Source organism: Macaca nemestrina, chromosome 5, assembly GCF_043159975.1.
Source record: "Macaca nemestrina isolate mMacNem1 chromosome 5, mMacNem.hap1, whole genome shotgun sequence".
Lineage (NCBI taxonomy): Eukaryota > Metazoa > Chordata > Mammalia > Primates > Cercopithecidae > Macaca > Macaca nemestrina.
In genome coordinates, this window is record NC_092129.1 from 14,291,114 (window position 1) to 14,314,578 (window position 23,465).

General features: G+C 36.6%; 1 protein-coding gene across 9 annotated transcripts in view; it reads right to left on the minus strand.

Annotated features, from left to right (window-relative positions):
- Nucleotides 1-23,465, minus strand: part of LOC105492058 (adenylate kinase 9) — a 189,032-nt gene that overhangs the window by 100,179 nt on the left and 65,388 nt on the right. For all 9 annotated transcript variants that reach the window (XR_003020488.2, XM_071096284.1, XM_071096283.1 and 6 more), the window contains 5 exons: nt 15,001-15,145; nt 11,956-12,051; nt 11,754-11,867; nt 6,947-7,030; nt 5,298-5,446 (listed from right to left, as the gene is read on the minus strand). Coding sequence is in view for 8 of the 9 variants with exons in the window: in XM_071096284.1 (XP_070952385.1) it covers nt 5,298-5,446; nt 6,947-7,030; nt 11,754-11,867; nt 11,956-12,051; nt 15,001-15,145 (588 nt within the window). In the remaining variant the exon portion in view is untranslated. The remainder of the gene's footprint in view (nt 1-5,297; nt 5,447-6,946; nt 7,031-11,753; nt 11,868-11,955; nt 12,052-15,000; nt 15,146-23,465) is intronic.

The window sequence follows — 23,465 nt, forward strand, 5'->3', positions numbered from 1 at the left end:
CTGAATGACTACTGGGTACATAACGAAATGAAGGCAGAAATAAAGATGTTCTTTGAAACCAATGAGAACAAAGATACAACATACCAGAATCTCTGGGACACATTTAAAGCAGTGTGTAGAGGGAAATTTATAGCACTAAATGCCCACAAGAGAAAGCAGGAAAGATCTAAAATTGACACTCTAACATCACAATTAAAAGAACTAGAGAAGCAAGAGCAAACACATTCGAAAGCTAGCAGAAGGCTAGAAATAACTAAGATCAGAGCAGAACTGAAGGAGATAGAGACACAAAAAACGCTCCAAAAAATCAATGAATCCAGGAGTTGGTTTTTTGAAAAGATCAACAAAATCGACAGACCACTAGCAAGACTAATAAAGAAGAAAAGAGAGAAGAATCAAATCGACGCAATTAAAAATGATAAAGGGGATATCACCACCGACCCCACAGAAATACAAACTACCATCAGAGAATACTATAAACACCTCTACGCAAATAAACTGGAAAATCTAGAAGAAATGGATAATTTCCTGGACACTTACACTCTTCCAAGACTAAACCAGGAAGAAGTTGAATCCCTGAATAGACCAATAGCAGGCTCTGAAATTGAGTCAATAATTAATAGCCTACCAACCAAAAAAAGTCCAGGACCAGATGGATTCACAGCTGAATTCTACCAGAGGTACAAGGAGGAGTTGGTACCATTCCTTCTGAAACTATTCCAATCAATAGAAAAAGAGGGAATCCTCCCTAACTCATTTTATGAGGCCAACATCATCCTGATACCAAAGCCTGGCAGAGACACAACAAAAAAAGAGAATTTTAGACCAATATCCCTGATGAACATCGATGCAAAAATCCTCAATAAAATACTGGCAAACCGGATTCAGCAACACATCAAAAAGCTTATCCACCATGATCAAGTGGGCTTCATCCCTGGGATGCAAGGCTGGTTCAACATTCGCAAATCAATAAACATAATCCAGCATATAAACAGAACCAAAGACAAGAACCACATGATTATCTCAATAGATGCAGAAAAGGCTTTTGACAAAATTCAACAGCCCTTCATGCTAAAAACGCTCAATAAATTCGGTATTGATGGAATGTACCTCAAAATAATAACAGCTATTTATGACAAACCCACAGCCAATATCATACTGAATGGGCAAAAACTGGAAAAATTCCCTTTGAAAACTGGCACAAGACAGGGATGCCCTCTCTCACCACTCCTATTCAACATAGTGTTGGAAGTTCTGGCTAGGGCAATTAGGCAAGAGAAAGAAATCAAGGGTATTCAGTTAGGAAAAGAAGAAGTCAAACTGTCCCTGTTTGCAGATGACATGATTGTATATTTAGAAAACCCCATTGTCTCAGCCCAAAATCTCCTTAAGCTGATAAGCAACTTCAGCAAAGTCTCAGGATACAAAATTAATGTGCAAAAATCACAAGCATTCTTATACACCAGTAACAGACAAACAGAGAGCCAAATCAGGAATGAACTTCCATTCACAATTGCTTCAAAGAGAATAAAATACCTAGGAATCCAACTTACAAGGGATGTAAAAGACCTCTTCAAGGAGAACTACAAACCACTGCTCAGTGAAATAAAAGAGGACACAAACAAATGGAAGAACATACCATGCTCATGGATAGGAAGAATCAATATCGTGAAAATGGCCATACTGCCCAAGGTAATTTATAGATTCAATGCCATCCCCATCAAGCTACCAATGAGTTTCTTCACAGAATTGGAAAAAACTGCTTTAAAGTTCATATGGAACCAAAAAAGAGCCCGCATCCCCAAGACAATCCTAAGTCAAAAGAACAAAGCTGGAGGCATCACGCTACCTGACTTCAAACTATACTACAAGGCTACAGTAACCAAAACAGCATGGTACTGGTACCAAAACAGAGATATAGACCAATGGAACAGAACAGAGTCCTCAGAAATAATACCACACATCTACAGCCATCTGATCTTTGACAAACCTGAGAGAAACAAGAAATGGGGAAAGGATTCCCTATTTAATAAATGGTGCTGGGAAAATTGGCTAGCCATAAGTAGAAAGCTGAAACTGGATCCTTTCCTTACTCCTTATACGAAAATTAATTCAAGATGGATTAGAGACTTAAATGTTAGACCTAATACCATAAAAATCCTAGAGGAAAACCTAGGTAGTACCATTCAGGACATAGGCATGGGCAAAGACTTCATGTCTAAAACACCAAAAGCAACGGCAGCAAAAGCCAAAATTGACAAATGGGATCTCATTAAATTAAAGAGCTTCTGCACAGCAAAAGAAACTACCATCAGAGTGAACAGGCAACCTACAGAATGGGAGAAAATTTTTGCAATCTACTCATCTGACAAAGGGCTAATATCCAGAACCTACAAAGAACTCAAACAAATTTACAAGAAAAAAACAAACAACCCCATCAAAAAGTGGGCAAAGGATATGAACAGACATTTCTCAAAAGAAGACATTCATACAGCCAACAGACACATGAAAAAATGCTCATCATCACTGGCCATCAGAGAAATGCAAATCAAAACCAAAATGAGATACCATCTCACACCAGTTAGAATGGCGATCATTAAAAAGTCAGGAAACAACAGGTGCTGGAGAGGATGTGGAGAAATAGGAACACTTTTACACTGTTGGTGGGATTGTAAACTAGTTCAACCATTATGGAAAACAGTATGGCGATTCCTCAAGGATCTAGAACTAGATGTACCATATGACCCAGCCATCCCATTACTGGGTATATACCCAAAGGATTATAAATTATGCTGCTATAAAGACACATGCACACGTATGTTTATTGCAGCACTATTCACAATAGCAAAGACTTGGAATCAACCCAAATGTCCATCAGTGACAGATTGGATTAAGAAAATGTGGCACATATACACCATGGAATACTATGCAGCCATCAAAAAGGATGAGTTTGTGTCCTTTGTAGGGACATGGATGCAGCTGGAAACCATCATTCTTAGCAAACTATCACAAGAACAGAAAACCAAACACCGCATGTTCTCACTCATAGGTGGGAACTGAACAATGAGATCACCTGGACTCAGGAAGGGGAACATAACACACTGGGGCCTATCATGGGGAGGGGGGAGGGGGGAGGGATTGCATTGGGAGTTATACCTGATGTAAATGATGAGTTGATGGGTGCAGCACACCAACATGGCACAAGTATACATATGTAACAAACCTGCACGTTATGCACATGTACCCTACAACTTAAAGTACAATAATAATAAATAAATTAAAAAAAAAAAAAAAAAGAACAAAGAGTCTATAAAGGGACTACATATATATTGCCACTTGATACATGATAGTGGAGAAAGGATGGTCTTTTCAATAAGCGGTGCTAGAGCAACTAGTTATCCATCTTGAAAAAAAATACAACTTGACCACATTGTGGTAAATGATTAGTGATGTTAAGTACCTTTTTATATGTATATTGTCCATTTGAATATTGTTTTTGATACACAAAAATTAGTTTCAAATGGACCGTAGATCCAAATATGAAAGATAAAGCAAGGTTTCCAGAAGAAAACCTAGGAGAATATCTTCCTGACTTTGGGTAGGCAAATATTTCTGAAACAGAACATGAAAAGCACTAACTGTGAAAGAAAAAATTAATAAATTTGATTTCAATAAAATTAACTCCTATTATTCAAGACAGAAGATATTTGTAAAGATAACTGCAAAATATCCAACAAAGAATCATACTCAGAATACATAAACAAAACATGAATCAAAAAAGAGACAATCCAATTTAAAAAATAAAAACAAAACCTCCAAAACCCCAAAACAACATGGGCATATGACTTGTACAGGCCCATCTCAAAGGAGCATATCTCTAGCTGCTTATGAAAAATAGTTCTTCTAATCATAAAGATCATAGAACTGATGATGAGTAAAACTGTCTCCTCCACAGGTCTCTGGTCTTTTGAGAAATGACAACCTGATATGAGCTTGGGAGTTAAAATCTCATATGATTTAAACGGTCCCAGAGCTACAGTTTACCATCTAATACTATAAATATTCCTGTATCAGAAGTGTAGGACTCCTTGTGGATTTATATCCTCCAGAATAAACTCTGAAGAGAATGGAGAAAAATTTCACTCAAGAGCAAATATGGTAATTCCACACTCCCAAACATGTCCCTCACTTGCAGATCTCCTCTGCGATGGTTTCTCTTACCTCCCAGACAGAGATGATGGCTCTGACCTTCATGGAATTCCTACACCTCATACACATCTATTTGCCTCTAGCACATGATAACTTAGCTATTGGTTTACATGTCTGTTCAGTCTTCCCCACCTGATGGATAGCTCCTTAAAGGAAAGGGCTGTGTTTAATCCATCTTCAGATTCCTGGTATCTAACACAGTATGGGGCAGATAGTAGGTACTCATAATATTTCTGAAGGACTAAATGGATGATAGAACAACCAGAAGACAGACATGCAGAAAACTTTGAAAGGTCTGTATGGGAAGCTCAAAGGGAGCCATGGGAATCTGAGAGTCAGAGAGGCTGGTAGAGCCTGGGGCTTGAGGAAACCACCCAATGTGTTACAAAAAGGTTCAATACTCTAACATCATATGTATTTTCTTCACATAGTAATTTTAAGCTAAATCACAGAGATATACAGAAGTTCATCAAGGGCTGAAAAGATTAGTTCTGCTTTTGATTTTGCTCTGAATGTTTACTTAAGATCTTTGTACAAAACAGACCCACATGAATATCCTGTTCTTTATAAACAAACAATGGGCCTTCTGACCTGCCATTGATAGATAGCATTTGAGGATTTTTTTCCCCTTTAGACTGGAACAGCACATGTGTGTCCACTCATCTCCCCTATGAACGCATGTTCAAGTTGGTTGGATGAAACCAATTAACCATGGATGGAGCAAAATTTGTCTTGGCTTATAATTAATCAGTTCATAGATGAAACATACAACTTTGGTACCTAGTACCAATATGCATCATCTTTTAACTGAACTGAATCAAAGACAATAAAATTTAATGAATAATTAATTTCAAAGCATAAAGTTATAGTACATAATTTTGTTTATAATTGAAAATTTACCAAAGAGCATCAGTAGTTGTTCACTGGGGTACTTCGCACTTAACAATGCTGACTATACAATGTACATGAATTTGAAGGCCACAAATTTCAACACCATAAGACTCTAAAATAATTATACACATACTAGATTAACATTTTCTCAGTAATAGTTAAGTCACAGATAAGAATTACCCGGCTAGGTTTTTTACCTCTCCAAGGACTTCCTGTAAGATTTCAGCATATTTTTCATATGGCTGTTCAAAGTTCATATCCTGTGACATTTTTATAGTCTCCTCAATCATGGACACAACCTGTGGATGATCTGCAGTTACCTCTTCTATCGAGTCTTCTGTTGGGGCTAAAGTAAAATAAGCTGATAAATTAATGCCATTAATAATGTTAGTGGACAATACTACTTGCAATAAAACATGATTGATAATATCTGACCCAAGAAAGTATTATTTTTGTGTCACTGCAGCACATGTTGGAAGGAGGGAGAAATAAGACTCTGGAGAGGAAATGTTAAGTCAGGAATCACAGCACCACAAACTCTCAGAGAAGTGACCTAAAGCCAGTGCAGCAGAATGAAAGTGAGAGGCAGGAATAAAGTCATGTCTGGCAGGAGTCAAAACCGGGGAAGAAATGTAGGGGCCAGAGGATTCCAGGAGTCAAGTGAAAACACAAGCAGCTAGGGAATGAGTCAAAAAACAAGATGAATACTTCCAGTTACTAGTACGAGACTACAAGGGACAGTAAGGGGACAAGAGGTAGGCAAGTTGGAGGGGATGGAGAAAAGGTGGCATAGGCTGGTGTTTCAAGTGTTACACTTGATTCTTGTCCTCTTTGGTGCTGAAGTGTGTCCTTGCCTGGCTGCGTTGGCTCTCAGGCTGCATCGTGATGTAAATCTTTGTTCATCTGCTACTCTAATGAGATAGGAGTTTGGCAGTTTCACCTGACTCCTTGAATTCTGCATTTGCAGTCAAGCTTCTGAGCCTCTGCCTCAGGGTTCCATCTGTCAGGGTCTCTAGTGGGAGCCAGACTGATCCCAACCCAAAAAATCCCAAAGGGCCTTCAAAAGCAGTTGCCTGCTGCCCTCCCTGTCTGAAAGTATTCTCAGGGATCAAAAGACTCACAGTTCCTGAAAGCCAGAGCAGAAAAGTCAAGAACCCATGATCTTACTGTGCCCATGGGAGTGGGTACATAATGAAGCAGAAACAGCCAGGCAAAGATGCGAAATGTGCTAGAAGCCGCTAATTGTCCACCCAATATCCATTCGCCTCTTCCTTCATACAGCAACCCTCATTTTGTCAAGGCTAGCAATGTGCCCAGCTGAAAAACTACATCTCTCAACTTCCCTTATAGCATGGACAGCCAATAAGAGGCAAGCAGAGTTTGTGTGTGCGCACGTGTGTGTGTGTGTGTGTGCACTTGCCTGCACATGTGCTCCTCACACTTGGCTGACTCAGCTAACTGCCAGTTTTTGTCCTTTGCTTTCCTTTGCCTTTTCCTTTCCAGTGTTCCTGCTCGGTACACTGATGTCATGGCTGGAGCTCCAGCAGCCATCTTGTGGCTTATTATAGTAGCTGTGTGCCAGGGATGGCAGAGCAGAAAGATAGACTGCCTGTCTTCCCAATATTCTTTTTCACCAAAACAACATATCATGTATTAGTTTTTCAATGTTCTTGCATGTCCAGCTTTTCATAATAGAGTAACCATTAAAATAGAGTACTTGGGTGTTAATCATGCTTTCATTTTTTAAAAAAATCACACATTTCTTCTTCTAAATTCTGAGGGAACTACTTGTGTTTTTTTTAGAACCACAATATAAAAGAATCAAATTATCCAAATATTAATTTACCTGTATCTGAATACAACTTTACATCTTGACCAGCATCTTGAGAATGCCTTTTAAATGTGGATGTTTCACCAGATTCTTTTCCATCTGTGAATAAAACATTGTGAATTCCTAAAGAAAGGTATTAAAAAAAAAAAAGCAGGTGACTCCCAAAGAAGATTGTAATATAAGCCTAGGGAACCAGGACTCACATTCCCAATTTTTAATTAAAATAACAACCATAACATTTAAATGGGTCAATATATCTAGCAGCAGATAATGAAGGTAATAACCTTTAACAAAACCAGGAGTAATTTCAGTTTATTATAATGCCAATGGATCTAAACAGAAAGAAACAATCAACAGTGCCCTTCCTGAGGCAACTAACATCCTCTTGACTCCTGGAGGTCAAGGCTGTGCTTACTTCAGAGACATGGGGCAGAAGAATGACTTTTTACTCATGGATACTGGCAATATTGGCATCCTTCCAGCAGTGGATAGAGGTACTGCTGCCTGCTTCTAACCTGGACTGCCTCCCCCAAAGAGGGAGCAGACAGTCTCGGGGTGGGGCTTTCTTTGTGGATTGGAGTTGGGAACTCCACAGCAGCAAAGATGAGGCTGTCAGTTGCCACCTGACGGTCAAAAATTTAATGTATAGGGGGTGGGGTCCTTCTTTTGTGAAGACTGTGTGTTAAGGGAGGAGGAGTGCCATACACGAGTTTCTGACAGTGCCCCATTCAATTCTTACTAGGCTTTAAATAAACAGCAGGCAAGCACATCTGTCTGAATTAGTAGGAGAAACTAAAAAAATCAGCTCTATATTATTTAACAAAATAAATTATAGATGCACTTTAAAACTGAATAAAAAAACACAATATAAGTTTATATATATAAACTTATACAAATATATATTTATATAAAATTTATACAAATATACATATGTAAAGCTATTATTTATATATGTCCTCTCAATTATTCATATATAAAAATGTCTCTCATTTATATCATATATATTATATATTATAAATTGAAAATTTATATAATTATATATGATATAATCAATTCTCTCACTTAGACATTTATATATAATAATAATCAATCTATCCTCTCAGACATTTTATATATATATATAAACGTCTGATTGAGAGGAAGACTGTTCAAGCCTAAAAGTGAAGGAAGAAAGCAACAAAGAGAAAATAATGATTTGACTGCAAAAATGTGAAAAATACCTTTACTTCAAAAACAGCAAGCTGACTTAGAAGACAAACCACTCAATTTGTAAAATATATGAAAAATAAGAGACTAATATAGAAAGTTTATACAGAGACTATATAATTGATATAACCATTTAGAAAAATGGGCAAAAGACAAAAATAGTCACCTCAAAAAAGAAGAAATATAAATGGTTAACAAATATTAATATAAATTTCTGAAGCAAAAATTAAAACAACAGAAAATACTGAGGAAGTTTCCGGGATCTGGCTGGCAGGCGCTTTGTCTCGCCTTCGCCACAGTAGGCTCTTCCTGTTAGTCTCTGCTGCTACTTCTTGGCTCTGGGAGGCCCAGGTGGCCCTGCAGCAGCCTCTGCCACCCTGTGACCTGCGGGTATTGGGACATCCCTAGCTGACGCCAGGACACCCGGGAAGCCGAGGAATGGACTCCATGGCTTTTGAGGATGTGGCTGTGAACTTTACCCAGGAGGAATGGGCTTTGCTAGATTCTTCTCAGAAGAATCTCTACAGAGAAGTGATGCAGGAAACCTCTAGGAACCTGGCTTCTGTAGAAATCATATGGTACAGAGACTGTGTGAAAGCAAAGAAGGTAGCAAGTATGGACAAGTTGTCAGCCAAATTCCAAATCTTGATCTGAATGAGAACATTTCTACCGGATTAAAACAATGGGAATGCAGTATTTGTGGAAAAGTCTTTGTATGTCATTCCCTCCTTAATAGGCACATCCTAGCTCACTCAGGATACAAACCATATGGAGAGAAGCAATATAAATGCGAACAGTGTGGGAAACTCTCCGTTTCTGTTCCAGGTGTTAGAAGACACATGATAATGCACAGTGGAAATCCAGTTATAAATGTACGATATGAGGGAAAGCTTTTTATTTTCTCAATTCAGTTGAAAGACATCAGAGAACGCACACAGGAGAAAAATCCTATAAGTGTAAACAATGTGGTAAAGCATTCACTGTTTCTGGTTCTTGTCTAATACATGAATGAACTCACACTGGAGAGAAACCCTACGAATGTGAGGAATGTGGGAAAACATTCAGATTTTCTTGTTTTTTTAAGATGCATGAAAGGACTCACACTGGAGAAAAACCCTAGATAAAGCCTTCAGCTCTTCCACTTCCCTTCATTACCATGGAAGCATTCATACTGGAGAGAGACCCTATGAATGTAAACAATGTGGCAAAGCCTTTAGTTGTTTGAGTTCCCTTTGTAACCATAGAAGTACTCATACTGGAGAGAAACTCTATGAATGTATAAACAATGTGACCAAGCCTTCAGTCGCCTGGGTTCCCTTCACCTCCATGAAAAAATTCATACTGGAGAAAAACCTTATGAATGTAAGAGATGCGGTAAAGCCTAACATTCGTTCCAGTCACCTTACTTGCCATGAAAGAAGTCATGATATAGAGGCTGGGTATAGTGACTCAGCCTATAATCCCAGCACTTTGGGAGGCCAAGGTGTGTGTATTGCTTGAGCCCAGGAGTTCATAACCAGCCTGGATTAAAACAATGTGAAACAACCTGGGCAACATGGTGAAACTCTGTCTCTACAAAAAATAAAATAATGCCAGGCGTGGTGGCTCACGCCAGCTACTCGGGAGGCTGAGGCAGGAGAATCACTTGAACCCAGGAGGCGGAGCTTGCAGTGAGCTGAGATTGTGCCACTGCACTCCAGCCTGGCGACAGAGTGAGACTCCATCTCAAAATAAATAAATAAATAAATAAATAAAGCCCCTTGAATGTAAGAAATGTGGTAAAACATTTACTCTTTCCCATTCCCTCATAAACATGAAAGAGCTCACACTGCAGAGTAACCTTAAGAATGTAGGAAATGTGGTCAAGCCTTCAGATTTTCCCGTTTTTGAAGATTTGGGAGGACTCAGAATGGAGAAAAGCCTTTTGAATTTAAATTTGTGGTAAGGCCTTCAGTTGTGTTAGTTCCATTTGAAGACATCAGCTCATTCCTGAGAAAAACCCTATGAATGTCCAGAATGTGGGAATGTTTCATTTCTCTCACACCCACTCAAGGACATATGAAAATGCACACTGTAGCTAGCTGGACCTTGTAAATACAAGAACGTACACAGGATTAAAACTCTAATAGTTTAGAAACTGCAAGAATGTTTTCAGTTTTAACATTTACTTGAAAAGTCATGTGAAAACTCCCACTGGAAAGAAGTTCTATAAGTGAAGCTTTTCTAATTTGGAAAACCTGATGCAAATTAATTATCGTGCAGTGCTTGAAAAAAAGGTATGAAATGTTACGCAAGTTACAAGTATATTGGTTTTATCAGTGAAAAAAAAAGAAAATACTGAGGAAACAATGACATGTATTTTGAATATTACTGGGGAAACCTAATTTGGAACAATTTTATGCAAAGCAATTTGACTCTGTCTATAGCTTCATATTTGTTAATTTAGTAATTCCTAGAAATCCCCAGGAATTCTAGAGAAATTGTGCAGTAACTTATAATGAGGGTTAAAATATTTCCCAATGAAGTAATATAATTAAATGGTAAATTATAAGTAAAAAATGTAAAAACAGTTTACATTATAGCTATTCTGTAATATTATATTACATATAATTATTATATAATGTTATATAATGTAGTACTATATGCTTTTATGTTCAAATATGAATAGAAAAATTTTATAAGGATAAATAGCACAATGGGTAAATGATAAAATTTCACAGCTAAAATTGTGGCCTTAAGATGCTCTGATTCTAATACGTTAAAGTAGAGAGCTTTTAAAAAAGAATTTATGTTGAATAGGAGTGGTGAGACAGAGCATCCCAACGATTATAAATCATGCTGCTATAAAGACACATGCACACGTATGTTTATTGCAGCACTATTCACAATAGCAAAGACTAGGAACCAATCCAAATGTCCATCAATGATAGACTGGATTAAGAAAATGTGGCACATATACACCACGAAATACTATGCAGCAATTAAAAAAAGATGAGTTCATGTCATTTGTAGGGACATGGACGAAGCTGGAAACCATCATTCTCAGCAAACTATCGCAAGGACAAAAAAACCAAACACTGCATGTTCTCACTCTTAGGTGGGAATTGAACAATGAGAACACTTGGACACAGGAAGTGGAACATTACACACCAGGGCCTGTTGTGGGGTGGGGTCTGGGGAGGGATAGCATTAGGAGATATACCTAATGTAAATGACGAGTTAATGGGTGCAGCACACCAACATGGCACATGTATACATATGTAACAAACCTGCATGTTGTGCACATGTACCCTAGAACTTAAAGTATAATAAAAAAATAAAAATAAAAAAGAATTTATGATATGATAATGATTGTATAACATTGGAAACATTCAAACATTTTTCTTTGGGCTCTAATTGTATCTGACTCCCCATTTATATGTTTTCTTCTTTATTCTAGTAAATTGACTTCTGTCCTATAGTTGTTCAGGTTAAATCCACAAGGAAAAATTTAGCTTTTTTCCTCCTGAAGTTTCCAATTTTGGGGGTAATTTTTAGCATAAATATAAACATAATCAAAAATGAAACAAATGAAAATGAGATCCACAAACGTGGGATTAGCAATTCACTTTGTTACCATCTTTATCAACTTTAGCAGCTTGATCATGGAGGACATTTTCTGACTTTGTTTTGGCTTCTTCAGTGTCCACTAAAGAGCTGCCTCTGTCTCTCTGGGAGCCTTGAATGTACCCTGCAATGAAAGAGTAATATACTTTATCAGCTAATCCATTTATATTAGGAATGATTTGGTCAATAACATCAGCAATATGTTTCTTTACCTTCTTCATCAATTGACGAGTGTGTTGCCTCCACTGGGAATACTCCAAACTCCATTTTTTCATATTGCCTTTGAAATTCTCTTAAAGTTGTTTCAGCTGAAATATAACAATGGGTGGTGTTAGCAAAAGGTAGTTGGGGATAGGGAGGCAGGTGGAGTGACCAAAAGCCCCTGCTTCAAAGTTAGATACACTTGAGTTTCAGTTCTGACTTACAAGCTGTAAGGGCTGTGTGGCTTTGGTAAACCACTTGATCTTTTTGTCTCAATTTCTAGGAAAAATGAGGATCTTTAAACTGAAAGCACTGCTGTGAGGATTAAATGAGGTAATGAACATAAACACTTAACTTGGAAAATGCTGGCACACAGGAGGGCCGTTCCGTGTTGGCTGCCATCCTCTGTATAATCATGTAATTTTTATGTTAAAAAACCTCAATATTCTCCACTGACAAATTTTTCTTAAAAATATACTGAGGCAAAATTCAATAGCAAAAAATTCCAATTTTAAAATTTTAAGTAGAGTCACTCCTATTGTCAGATTTAGAATAATTAGTGAACTTGGAAAAGAAAATAAAAAGGCTTTTAAGTTTGCAGCATATGAGAGATAGCAATTATTGCTATATTCCAATGGGAGAAGGTAACTTGTGGAAAGCTGTAAAATCTATGATTTAATGTTAGAATTTAATGTGAAAGAAACATTACAGATCACTGTTCTTCCTCCAGGAGCCCGGCTAACTTCCCGCCCTGGTCCAGATCTCAGTCGAATGTCCCCTCTTTGGAGATGTCTTTCTGGGCATCTCAACACTTCAGTATCCCTACTCCAGTCACTGTCTGCCCCATTACCATGTTATATATTTTTTCCATCTGTTCCCTTGCCTTTTTTTATTTTATTTTATTTTTATTTTTTATTGCCTTCTGCCCTCTATTAAAATGTGAGCACCACAAGGACAGGGACTTTATGTGTCTTGTTCTCATCTGTATTGCTGGTGCCTAGAATAATGTCTAACACAAAGTACGTACTCAAGTATTTGTTGAATGAATTAATAAATTCATTTTGTCCAGCCTTAAGTAGGTTGAATAACAAGCCACTTTAGTAGTCTGAGCCAATATTTCTCCAGCCTCAGTTTGTAAGTTGTCTGAGATATTTTCAATTTTTCAATTTTCAATTTTCATTTTGAAGGTAAAATTTTGATAGTAAAAATATAACTTCACTCTAGATTGTCTAGATAACTGTTTGGATGGCATGCGATATCAGTGCTGGTCTTTTTGTTGTTTTTTATAATCTCTTGGGCACCATTATTTTATTTGTTTATAGGTTAACAGGAAAGAAGAGAGGCAGATTTATTAGGCAAATACTGTGTCCTCATCTAGCAAAAACTCAACCTTGCCCATGTAGGGAGAAGTAATTTCCTTGCTATTTAAATAGTTTCGAGCACGGAAAATGTTGAGAAGCTTCCTAATTTATACAAAAAGTTAAAAAAAAAACTGATAGCAAACTCTGACAAATAGAGAACACCTCTCCCCACGCCCACTATAAACCAGTCACATCTAAGAATATAGGGAAAAGTCCTAAATAAACAAACAAAAGTAAAACAAAGTATGTTATAAGAATAATGAAAATGGGCACAGTGGCTCATGCCTGTAATCATGGCACTTTGGGAGGCCAAGGCTGGAGGATCACTTGAGGCCAGGAGTTAGAGACCAGCCTGGAAATCATACTGAGAGCCCTGTCTCTGACAGAAAAAAAAAATCACTGTGATGAAGTAAGGTTTATTTCAGAAATACAAGAATTGTTTAATGTTGGAAAATACATTAGTATAACTGATCAGTAGGTCAAAGGATTAAAAACTTAATGATTATCTTGAAAGATGCTGGCACTACATTTGATAATTTTCATTCTTTTTTCTTTTTCTTTTCTTTTTTTTTTTTTTTGAGACAGGTTCTTTCTCTGTTGCTCATGCTGGAGTGTGGTGATGTGATCATAGCTCACTGCAGCCTCAACCTCCTGGGCTCAAGTGATCCTCCCACCTTAGCCTCTTGAGTAGCTGAGTCTACAGGTATGGACCACCACACTCAACTAATTTTTTTTTTTTGGTAGAAATAATGTCTCCCTTTGTTGCCCAGGCTGATCTTGAACTCTTGGCCTCAAGAGATCTTCCCACTCTGGCTTCGCAGAAGTTGGGATTACAGGTATGAGCCACTGAACTTGACTGCATTTGGCAATTTTCAATATCTATTCCAGATAAAAATACTTAATAACCTGAAGGAGAAATATTGACAAGAACCCCTTTAAAGATGCTCAGTATCACAACCACTATTTGACATTCCAGAATTGCTCATCTACATAATTAGTCAAGAAAGGAAATAAATATAAGTATTGGAAAAAGAGGGGTTTAAACTATACTTCTTTTCAAATTATATGATTAGCTCTCTGGAAAACCCAAGAGAATCAACTGAAAGTCCATCAGAACTAGAAAGTAAGTTTAATAAAGTAGAAAGTTATAAATAAACATATGAAAATCAAATAGCTTTCCAACACACTGTTAATAACTACTTAGAAAATATTATAAAAAGATCCCATTCACTAGTAATAAAATGACAAAATATCTGGCAATAAGCTTATTAAGAAAACTGTAGACAATACATGAAGAAAGATACCAAATATTATACAAAGACAAAAATAGACTAAAAAATGGAGATTTCATGTTTGCATGAGAAGATTTAATAGTAAATATGATAATTCTTACCAAATTATTATATAATATTAACACAATCCTCCCATTGGGATTTGTTGTAGAACTTGACAAAATTCTACAAGCATCCTAACTGAATCCTTCTGATTCATTTCCTTAGAGGTCTAGAATTGAATTTTTTTTTCTCTGCTTTTGAATTGGTTTATGTATATTCATTCCTTTGACCATTTGTTAAGAGTCTATCATGTGTAAAGTGCCAAGAATGCCAAGATGAGCTAAACAAAGTCCTTGCTTTCAAGTAGCCAGGCTTAATTTTTATCTAAACTTAAAACACACATTTTAAAAAGATGTTTCACCTTGTTTTCTCGCTTGCAGTTCCATGAGAAGCTTTTCTTTCACAACTTTAATTGCTGCTGCAGTGGCCTCAGCTATGGTATTTTCTACTAATGTTTCACGGGCTTTATCAAAACGTGGCTGAACAAGTTGGGCATAGTCGACTACCTACAAAGAATATTTGAGAAAATCAATATAAGCAGGAGTTATTGTGACTACAAAACACATTGTTCATCTATCTTTCTATATCTACCTGTATTTCTCTCTCTATTCCAAAAATATTAATACTACTTGAGATATATTTGGAGTTATGTTCAGAATTCACCTATTTTTGAGTACTTGCTTTAATAGAAATTCAGCCATATTTTTCATGTAGGATATTTATCTGTATATGTATTTATCATGTAGTATATATATTCAGATTATGTATATATATTTTGACTTAACAGAAGTTAAAACATAGATATATATTTTTTAAATCAATGTTGTATGTATAACTTACATACAATAAAAGGCATACATCTTAAGTACATAGTATGATGAGTTTTAACAAATATATATATATATATATATATAAACCACAATCAAGATATAGAACATTTACTGGGTGTAGTGGCTAACATTTGTAATCCCAGTACTTTGGGAGGTTGAGGCAGGAGGATCCCTTGAGGCAAGGAGTTCGAGACCAGCCCGAACTTTTACATCACTCCCTAAATTATCTTATGCTCCTTTGTTGTCAATCCTTTCCTGCCTCACCCCTTCCCCAGCTTTCATTCGTGGCCCCTGGCAACTACTTTCTGCTTTCTTTTACTATAAATTAGTGTTGCCTTTTCTAGAATTTCATATAAATGGCAGCATACAGTATGTGATCTTTTTCAGGTTATCCCTCCTTAGCAGAATGTTTTGGAGATTTATCAGTGCTATTGTGGGTATGCTTTTTATTGTTGAGTGGATTTCATTGTATGAATATACTACAGTTTTTTATTCATTTATCTATTGATAGACATTAGGGTTGTGTTCTAGGTTTTTGTTATTATGAATAAAGCTGTGATGAACATTTGTACAGAAGTCTTTTTGTGGTTATATGTTTCCTCTTCTCTTGGGTAAATACCTAGGAGTGAAATTCCTGGGCCATATGGTAAGTGTGTATATAACTGTATAATAAACCATCAAACTGTTTCCAAAATAGTTGAACTATTTTACATCCCTACCAGAAATATATGAAAGTTAGTTTCCTTGCATCCTCACCAACACTTGGTTTTGTGAAGCTTTTAAATTTTCCACTGGGTGTGAAGAAGTATCTCATTGTAGATTAAATTTACAGTTCCCTCACCATGAATACTTTTGAAATTCTTTATACATGCTTATTCACTTATTTTCTTCTCTTTAAGCATATGTTCAGCTTTTGTCTAAAATTGTGTTAGAATAATTTCTATGTTCCGGATATAAGTTGTCAGGTGGATAATAGATTTAATACAGAATATTGGGGTCTTAAAAATAGGATTCTATGTCTCTTTAATTAATATTTACAGATCTCTATATTCCCATTCTACTTTTCTTTTGGTAGGCTTACACTGCTTTATTCCATGACAATAAATCTTCATCCACATCATCAGTTTTTAGTATGTGCATATTATTGCATCAGATGAATATGTTACAATTTATTTCACTAAAATATCAATACATATATGGTATACTATATATACATAATAGTACATACATATACATATATACCATATACTATATATACTATTCCTACATATACATATACAAACAGATACATATATATTTATATACTTGCTGATAAGAGCATAACCATTAGGCATAGCAATTGGAAATACATATACAAGCCTAAAATCCATGCATATCCTTTGAACTGTCAATTCTGTTTTATGGATTTTTCTTAAAAAACTGTCAAAGATATGTTCATAATTTTGTTCATCATAGCCTAGTTTATAGTAGCAAAAATGTATATACCAAAATATAGATAATATATGTGTATTATATATTATCTATATGTGTGTTATATATTATATATGTGTATGTATATACTATAGTTATATATAGTATACATACCATACTATATACATTGTATGCTATGTATATAATATGTAATACATATTTTATATACTATAGTATACTATAGTATATTATACATTATAATGTATAATATTAATATCAATATAATATGTATTAATATAGTGTTATATTAATATTATATTAATATTATATATCAGGATAGTAATACATTAATAATATATTAATATTAAATTGCATATATTAATAATTTATGCATAGTATGCTATATATGTATACATGTGTATTATAGGCATAAAATATATATGTATATAATATGTGTATTATAGATATAATATATACATATATGATAATATGTATAAAATGTAGACAATATATAATACACATATTATAGATTATATTTTGGTATACACATTTTTGACACATAAACTAGGCTATGATGAACACAATTATCTACATATCTTTGATAGTTTCTTTAGAAAAATCCATATAACAGAATTGGCAGTTCAAAGGATATGCATGGACTTTAGGTTTGCATATGTATTTCCAATTGCTATGCCTAATGGTTATACTCTTACTAGCAGTCTATGAGAATGTGCTTCTCCCATCCTTGGTACACATCAAAATTTGGTGTTTTTAGTAATCTTTTAACTCTTACAATGAGATTGATATGACAAGTCTCTGATTTTTGGCATCTCTATCAGGGAGGTAGTATCCTTTTGCTAATGTTTAATGGCATTTGTATCTATTATTCTGTGAATTGCCTGTTTGATTTTTTTTCTATTGGGGTTTTATCTGCATATTGATTCATCTTTTTATATCTTAAAATGATAGTTCCTTTATCTGACACATATTGTGATGTGATGGGTTTAAAATAAGTCCACAAATCTTTTGACACACCTCCCTTTGGAAGGTGGAACCTAATTCTCCTCTTCAGTGTAACTAGAACTTAGTAGTGACTTGCTTTAAATAGAGTACGATGCAAGTGATAGCGGATGACTTTTAAGACTAAGTCATGAAAGACATTATAGCTTCCTCCTTGGTTTACTCTCTCTGAGGGTAGTCAGTTGCCAGGTCATGAGGACACATAAGCAGTCCTATGAAGAGATCCACATAGAAAGGAACTGAGGTCTCATTCATGTGACTGAGCCATCTTCCAGCCCCAGCCTAGTGTCAGATGAGTGCAGCCCCAGACAACATCTTACTTGTAGCCTCATGAAAGAACCTAGGACAGAACCACGTAGCTAAGCCACTCCTGAATTCCTGACTCAGAGAGACTATGCAAGATCATCAATGCTTACTGTTTCAAGTTGTTAGGGTAATTTTTTATGCAGTAATAGATGAGAAACACACACATGGCAAATATATACTCAGTATTTTCCTCTGTATGCTGCCAAAAGTTTTAGTTTCCTTCTAATTTTTTCCCTTTTTCCTTCTAATTTACACTTCAAATAATCTGAAATTACCTGGATATAACTTTTTCTTCCCCAAATGATGAATTAGTTAGGAATCTTAGACACACACACACACACACACACACACACACACACACATTTCTTCTCCCACATCCCTCCATAAGCCTCCAAGAATTAGATAATACATTTAAAAAAATATATGCATTATTCATGTTATGCTTATAGAACAATTATTCACAATTACATGGAACACGTTCATATTTCTGTTCTCACAGGTTTTTCTTTTTATGGGGGTTGCTTAGTTTTCTATATACCTATCAATAATGAATTCCCAAACTCTTCTTCACAAGTATAAATTTCTGCTTGAAAATACATCAGGTAATCATCTCCCTGGAGCTATCTCTTCTAGAAACTTCTGGACTCCTACCCCAAACTGGATTGGTTATTTTCCAGGCTTCTAGGCCTGCAGAACAACTGACATCATGAGTTCTCTTTCCCCCACCATCTTGGAATTTTCGAACCCTCTTGATGCATGGATGCCCTTTTGCTTCTGGATCCCATGTCGCCATCTTGGTTTAGACCCCCATTTTGATGCACCACATCCTCTAGTAGCTTCTGACAAAGAATACATTAGAGGTAATTTTTTTGCATGTGTGACTGAAAATGCCCTCATTGTATCATTAGACTTCGTTTGCCTGAATATAAAATTCTAGGCTATCAGCCACTCCCCCCCCAAAAATGTCTTCTGGCTTCCAGAGTTGTGGGTTGAGAAGTTCCATGTTATTTGAATTCCCAGTCCTTTCCATGGGACCTAGTTTTCGTCTCCAGAGTCTTCTAGGCTCATTTTTACAGAAGCTTCTGGATCTTTGCCCCCACTGTCTTATAATTTCAAAATGATGTCCCTTCGTGTGGGTCTTTCTCCATCCATTTTACTGGGCATTTACTGTGTCATTTCTATCTGGAAGCATGTCCTTCAATCTGGAAAATTTTCTGCAGTTATTTCTTTGGTAATATTCTTTTCTCTGGTAGCTCCTATAAGAATTCCTATATGGAGCCGGGCGCGGTGGCTCAAGCCTGTAATCCCAGCACTTTGGGAGGCCGAGACGAGCGGATCACGAGGTCAGGAGATCGAGACCATCCTGGCTAACACGGTGAAACCCCGTCTCTACTAAAAAATACAGAAAACTAGCCGGGCGCGGTGGCGGGCGCCTGTAGTCCCAGCTACTCGGGAGGCTGAGGCAGGAGAATGGCGTGAACCCGGGAGGCGGAGCTTGCAGTGAGCTGAGATCCGGCCACTGCACTCCAGCCTGGGCGACAGAGCGAGACTCCGTCTCAAAAAAAAAAAAAAAAAAAAAAAAAAAAAAATTCCTATATGGATAATGAACACCCTAGACTGACCTTATGGTTTATTTTCTTTTCTATTCTTTTTTCCATTTGTCAATTTATACTAATTTCTAGAAGGTAACTTTAATTTCTACCTTTTAACTCTTCTATTGAATTTTTCATTTGTGTTATATTTTCTTTTTTAATGTTCTTCCATCTTGCATATATTTTAATTTCAAAGGACCCTTTTTGTTTTCCAAATGTTCCCTTTTCTGTTTCTATTATCCTGATCTAGTTTCTAGATTCAATAATTACTCTTATTTTCCAGAACATATTAATAATTGGAAGCTTCATTTGCATATTGTTTCTTTAGTGCTTGGGTGATCTGGCTTGGCAATTGTAATATGAAACTCTTAGTCATCAGAAGGCCAGAAAGTGACTTTTATCTGAAAATGTCTTTGTGTTAACTCATTTTTCAAGGACATTTTTCACTTGCTATATAATTCTAGGATGGCTTTTCTTCTTGTAGTTGTTTAAAGCTCTTGTTTCATTTTTTTCTGATTGCCATTGCTTCTGATGAAAAGTTGGCCGTCATTTGTATCAATGTTTTCTTCTATTGAATGTATCAATTTTTCTGTGGCTGCTTTAGGGGAGGGATCTCCCACCCTCAGGCCATGGACCTGTAGGAACTGAGCAGCACTGCAGGAGGTGAGCAGTCCGATGAGCATTACTGCCTGAGCTCTGCTTCTTGTCAGAGCAGTGGCAGTGTTAGATTCTCATAGGAGCACAAACCCTATTGTGAACTGCACATGTGAGGGATCTGGTTTGTGTGCTCCTTATGAGAATTTAATGCCTGAGGATCTGAAGTGGAATAGTTTCATTCTGAACCCATCCTCCACCCCCACAACCCAGTCTGTGGAAAAACTGTCTTCCATAAAACCAGTCCATGGTGCCAGAAAGGTTGGGGACTGCTGCTTTTGGGGTTTTCACCATTAAATATGATGTATGTAGGCGTGGTTTTCCTTGTATTTATCCTGTTTGGGGCTTGCTGAGATTCTTGGACCTATAAGTCAATCTATAATTTTTTGGTTTCTGTTTGGTTTCTTAATTTAAGTAAAGTTGACAATGATATCTTCAAGTATTTTTTTTTCTGTCCTATTTCCATTATCATCTTCTTCTGGGACTCCACTGACTCACATTAGACAATTTGATTTGTCCCACAGGTCCCTGAAGCTCTGTTCATTTTTTTCAATATTTTTTTCTCCCTCTGTTCTTCAGACTGGAAATGTTTTATTGATCTGCGTTCAAGTTCTTCCACAAATTCCAATCTGCAGTAAAACTAATTCAGTAAAACGTTCAGTTTGGTTTTTATATTTTTAGTGCAGGATTTCCATTTGGTTCTGTTTTAAGCAGTTTTTTCATTTATCTTAAGAGATTCTCTATTCTCTTATAAAGACCTTAAGCATATTTATAACAGCCATTTTAAAGATTTTATCTGCTAAATCCATCGTCTGGTCCATTTCAGGGCCAGTTTCTATTGTCTCCTTTTTTCTTGATATGGGTAACGTTTTCCTGTTTCTTTGCATGTCTTGTAATGTATGTTGGACATTGTGGATGATACACGTTATTAGGGACTTTGAATTCTGTTATCTTCCTCTGAAGACTGTCAATGTTGACTTTTGTTCTATCAAGTAGTTCAGTTACAGTCATGTGTTGCTTAACAATGGGGATACATTCTGAGAAATGTGTCATAAGGTGATTTTGTTGTGCAAACAGCATAGAGTGTACTTACACAAACTTAGAGGGTAGAGCTTACTAAACACCTAGGCTATGTGGTATAGCCTATTGCTCCTAGGCTACAAACCTGTACAGCATGTTGCTGTACTGAATTTTGCAAGCAACTGTAACACAACATTAAGAATTTATGTCTGAACATATCTAAATATAGAAAAGGTACTGTACAAATATGGCATAAACATTTTTTAAATGCTACACCTGTATAGGGAACTTACCATGAAAGAAACTTGCAAGACTAGAAGTTGATCTGGGTGAGACAGTGGGTGGTGAGTGAATAGGAAGGTCTAGGACATTATTGTATACTACTATAGACTTTATAAACAATGTGCACTTAGGCTACACTAAATTTATTTAAAATTTTTTTCTTTGTTCAACAATAAATTAACCTTGTCTTATTATAGCTTTTTAACTTTATAAACTTACAAAATTTTTAAACTTTTTGACTCTTTTTTAACAATTCTTAGCTTACAACACAAACTCATTGTACAGATGTACCTAATAGGTTCTTTGTATCTTTATAAGCTTTTTTCTATTTTTTGATTTTTAAGCTTTTTTTGTTAAAACCCAATACACAAACACACACAGTAGCCTAGCCCTACACCGGGTCAGGATTATCAATATCACTGTCTTCCTCCTCTACATCTTGTCCCACTGGAAGGTCTTCAGGGACAATAACATGCATGGAGCTATGACAACGATGCCTTCTGGAATATCTCCTGGAGGACCTGCCTGAGGCTGTTTTACAGTTAATGTTTTCTATAAGTAGAAGGAGTACATTCTAAAATAATGATTAAAAGTATAGTATAGTAAATACTAAACCATTAACATCATTATTATTGTCATCAAGTATTACATAACTGTACATAATTGTATGTGCTATGCTTTTATACATCTGGCAGCACAGTAGGTTTGTTTATAGCAGCATCACAAACACATGAGTAACTTGTGCTATGATGTTACAATGGCTATGACTTCACTAGGCGATGAGAAATTTTCAGCTACATTATAATCTTGTGGGACCACTGTTGTATACGCAGCACATGACTGTATTGGTTTACCACATTGAACTTCTGTTTTTCGTTTTTTTGAGACAGAGTCTCTCCTTGCCGTCCAGGCTGGAGTGCAGTAGTGTAATCTATGGTCACTGCAACCTCCACCTCCTGGGTTCGAACAATTCTCCTGCCTCAGTCTCCCGAATAACTGGGATTATAAATGTGCACCACCACACCTGGCTAATTTTCGTATTTGTAGAGACAGAGTTTTACCATGTTGGCCAAACTGGTCTCAAACTCTTGGCTTCAAGTGAACCGCCCTCTTCAGCCTCCCAAAGTGCTGGGATTACAGGTCACTGCAACTGGCCTGAACTTCTATTTTATGCTTTCTTAAATCCAATATTTGGAAAGCCCCCAAGTATTTCCCAATTTGATAGGATTCAATCTCCAAATTCAGTCCCCCAGATTTCATTGAGGAGTGGTTTTAGGCTTGGTAACGGAGGGTATAGAGTAGGTCTTAATCTAGGTTGTAGTCCTTATTCCCAAGGGATGGCCTTTACAGTGTGTCAGCTTAGTGTTCTGGTAACAAGGCCTCTCCTTTGCAGCTAGGCCAGATGTCTCAAGTCCCTACACTCTTCAACCTCCAGTATCTGTTCTGTTCACAACCTGTAGGAGCCATCCTTCGATAAGCTTTGTGAAGTCTCCTTTGAGAAGCTCTTGGCCACGTACACTTGGGCCTCGCTCCCACCCTACTCACAAGCAGCTCCCTTCTCCCTGCCGCTCTGCTTCACAGTGCAGGCTGCTTCAGAACTGAGCTCAGCCTCCTCAGCTCCATAGAAGCACCATGCTCTGCTTGTCCTGTCAGGAAACTGCCCCCATCCACACAGATAATTGAGGTAACCAAGTAGCTCACCTCATGAATTT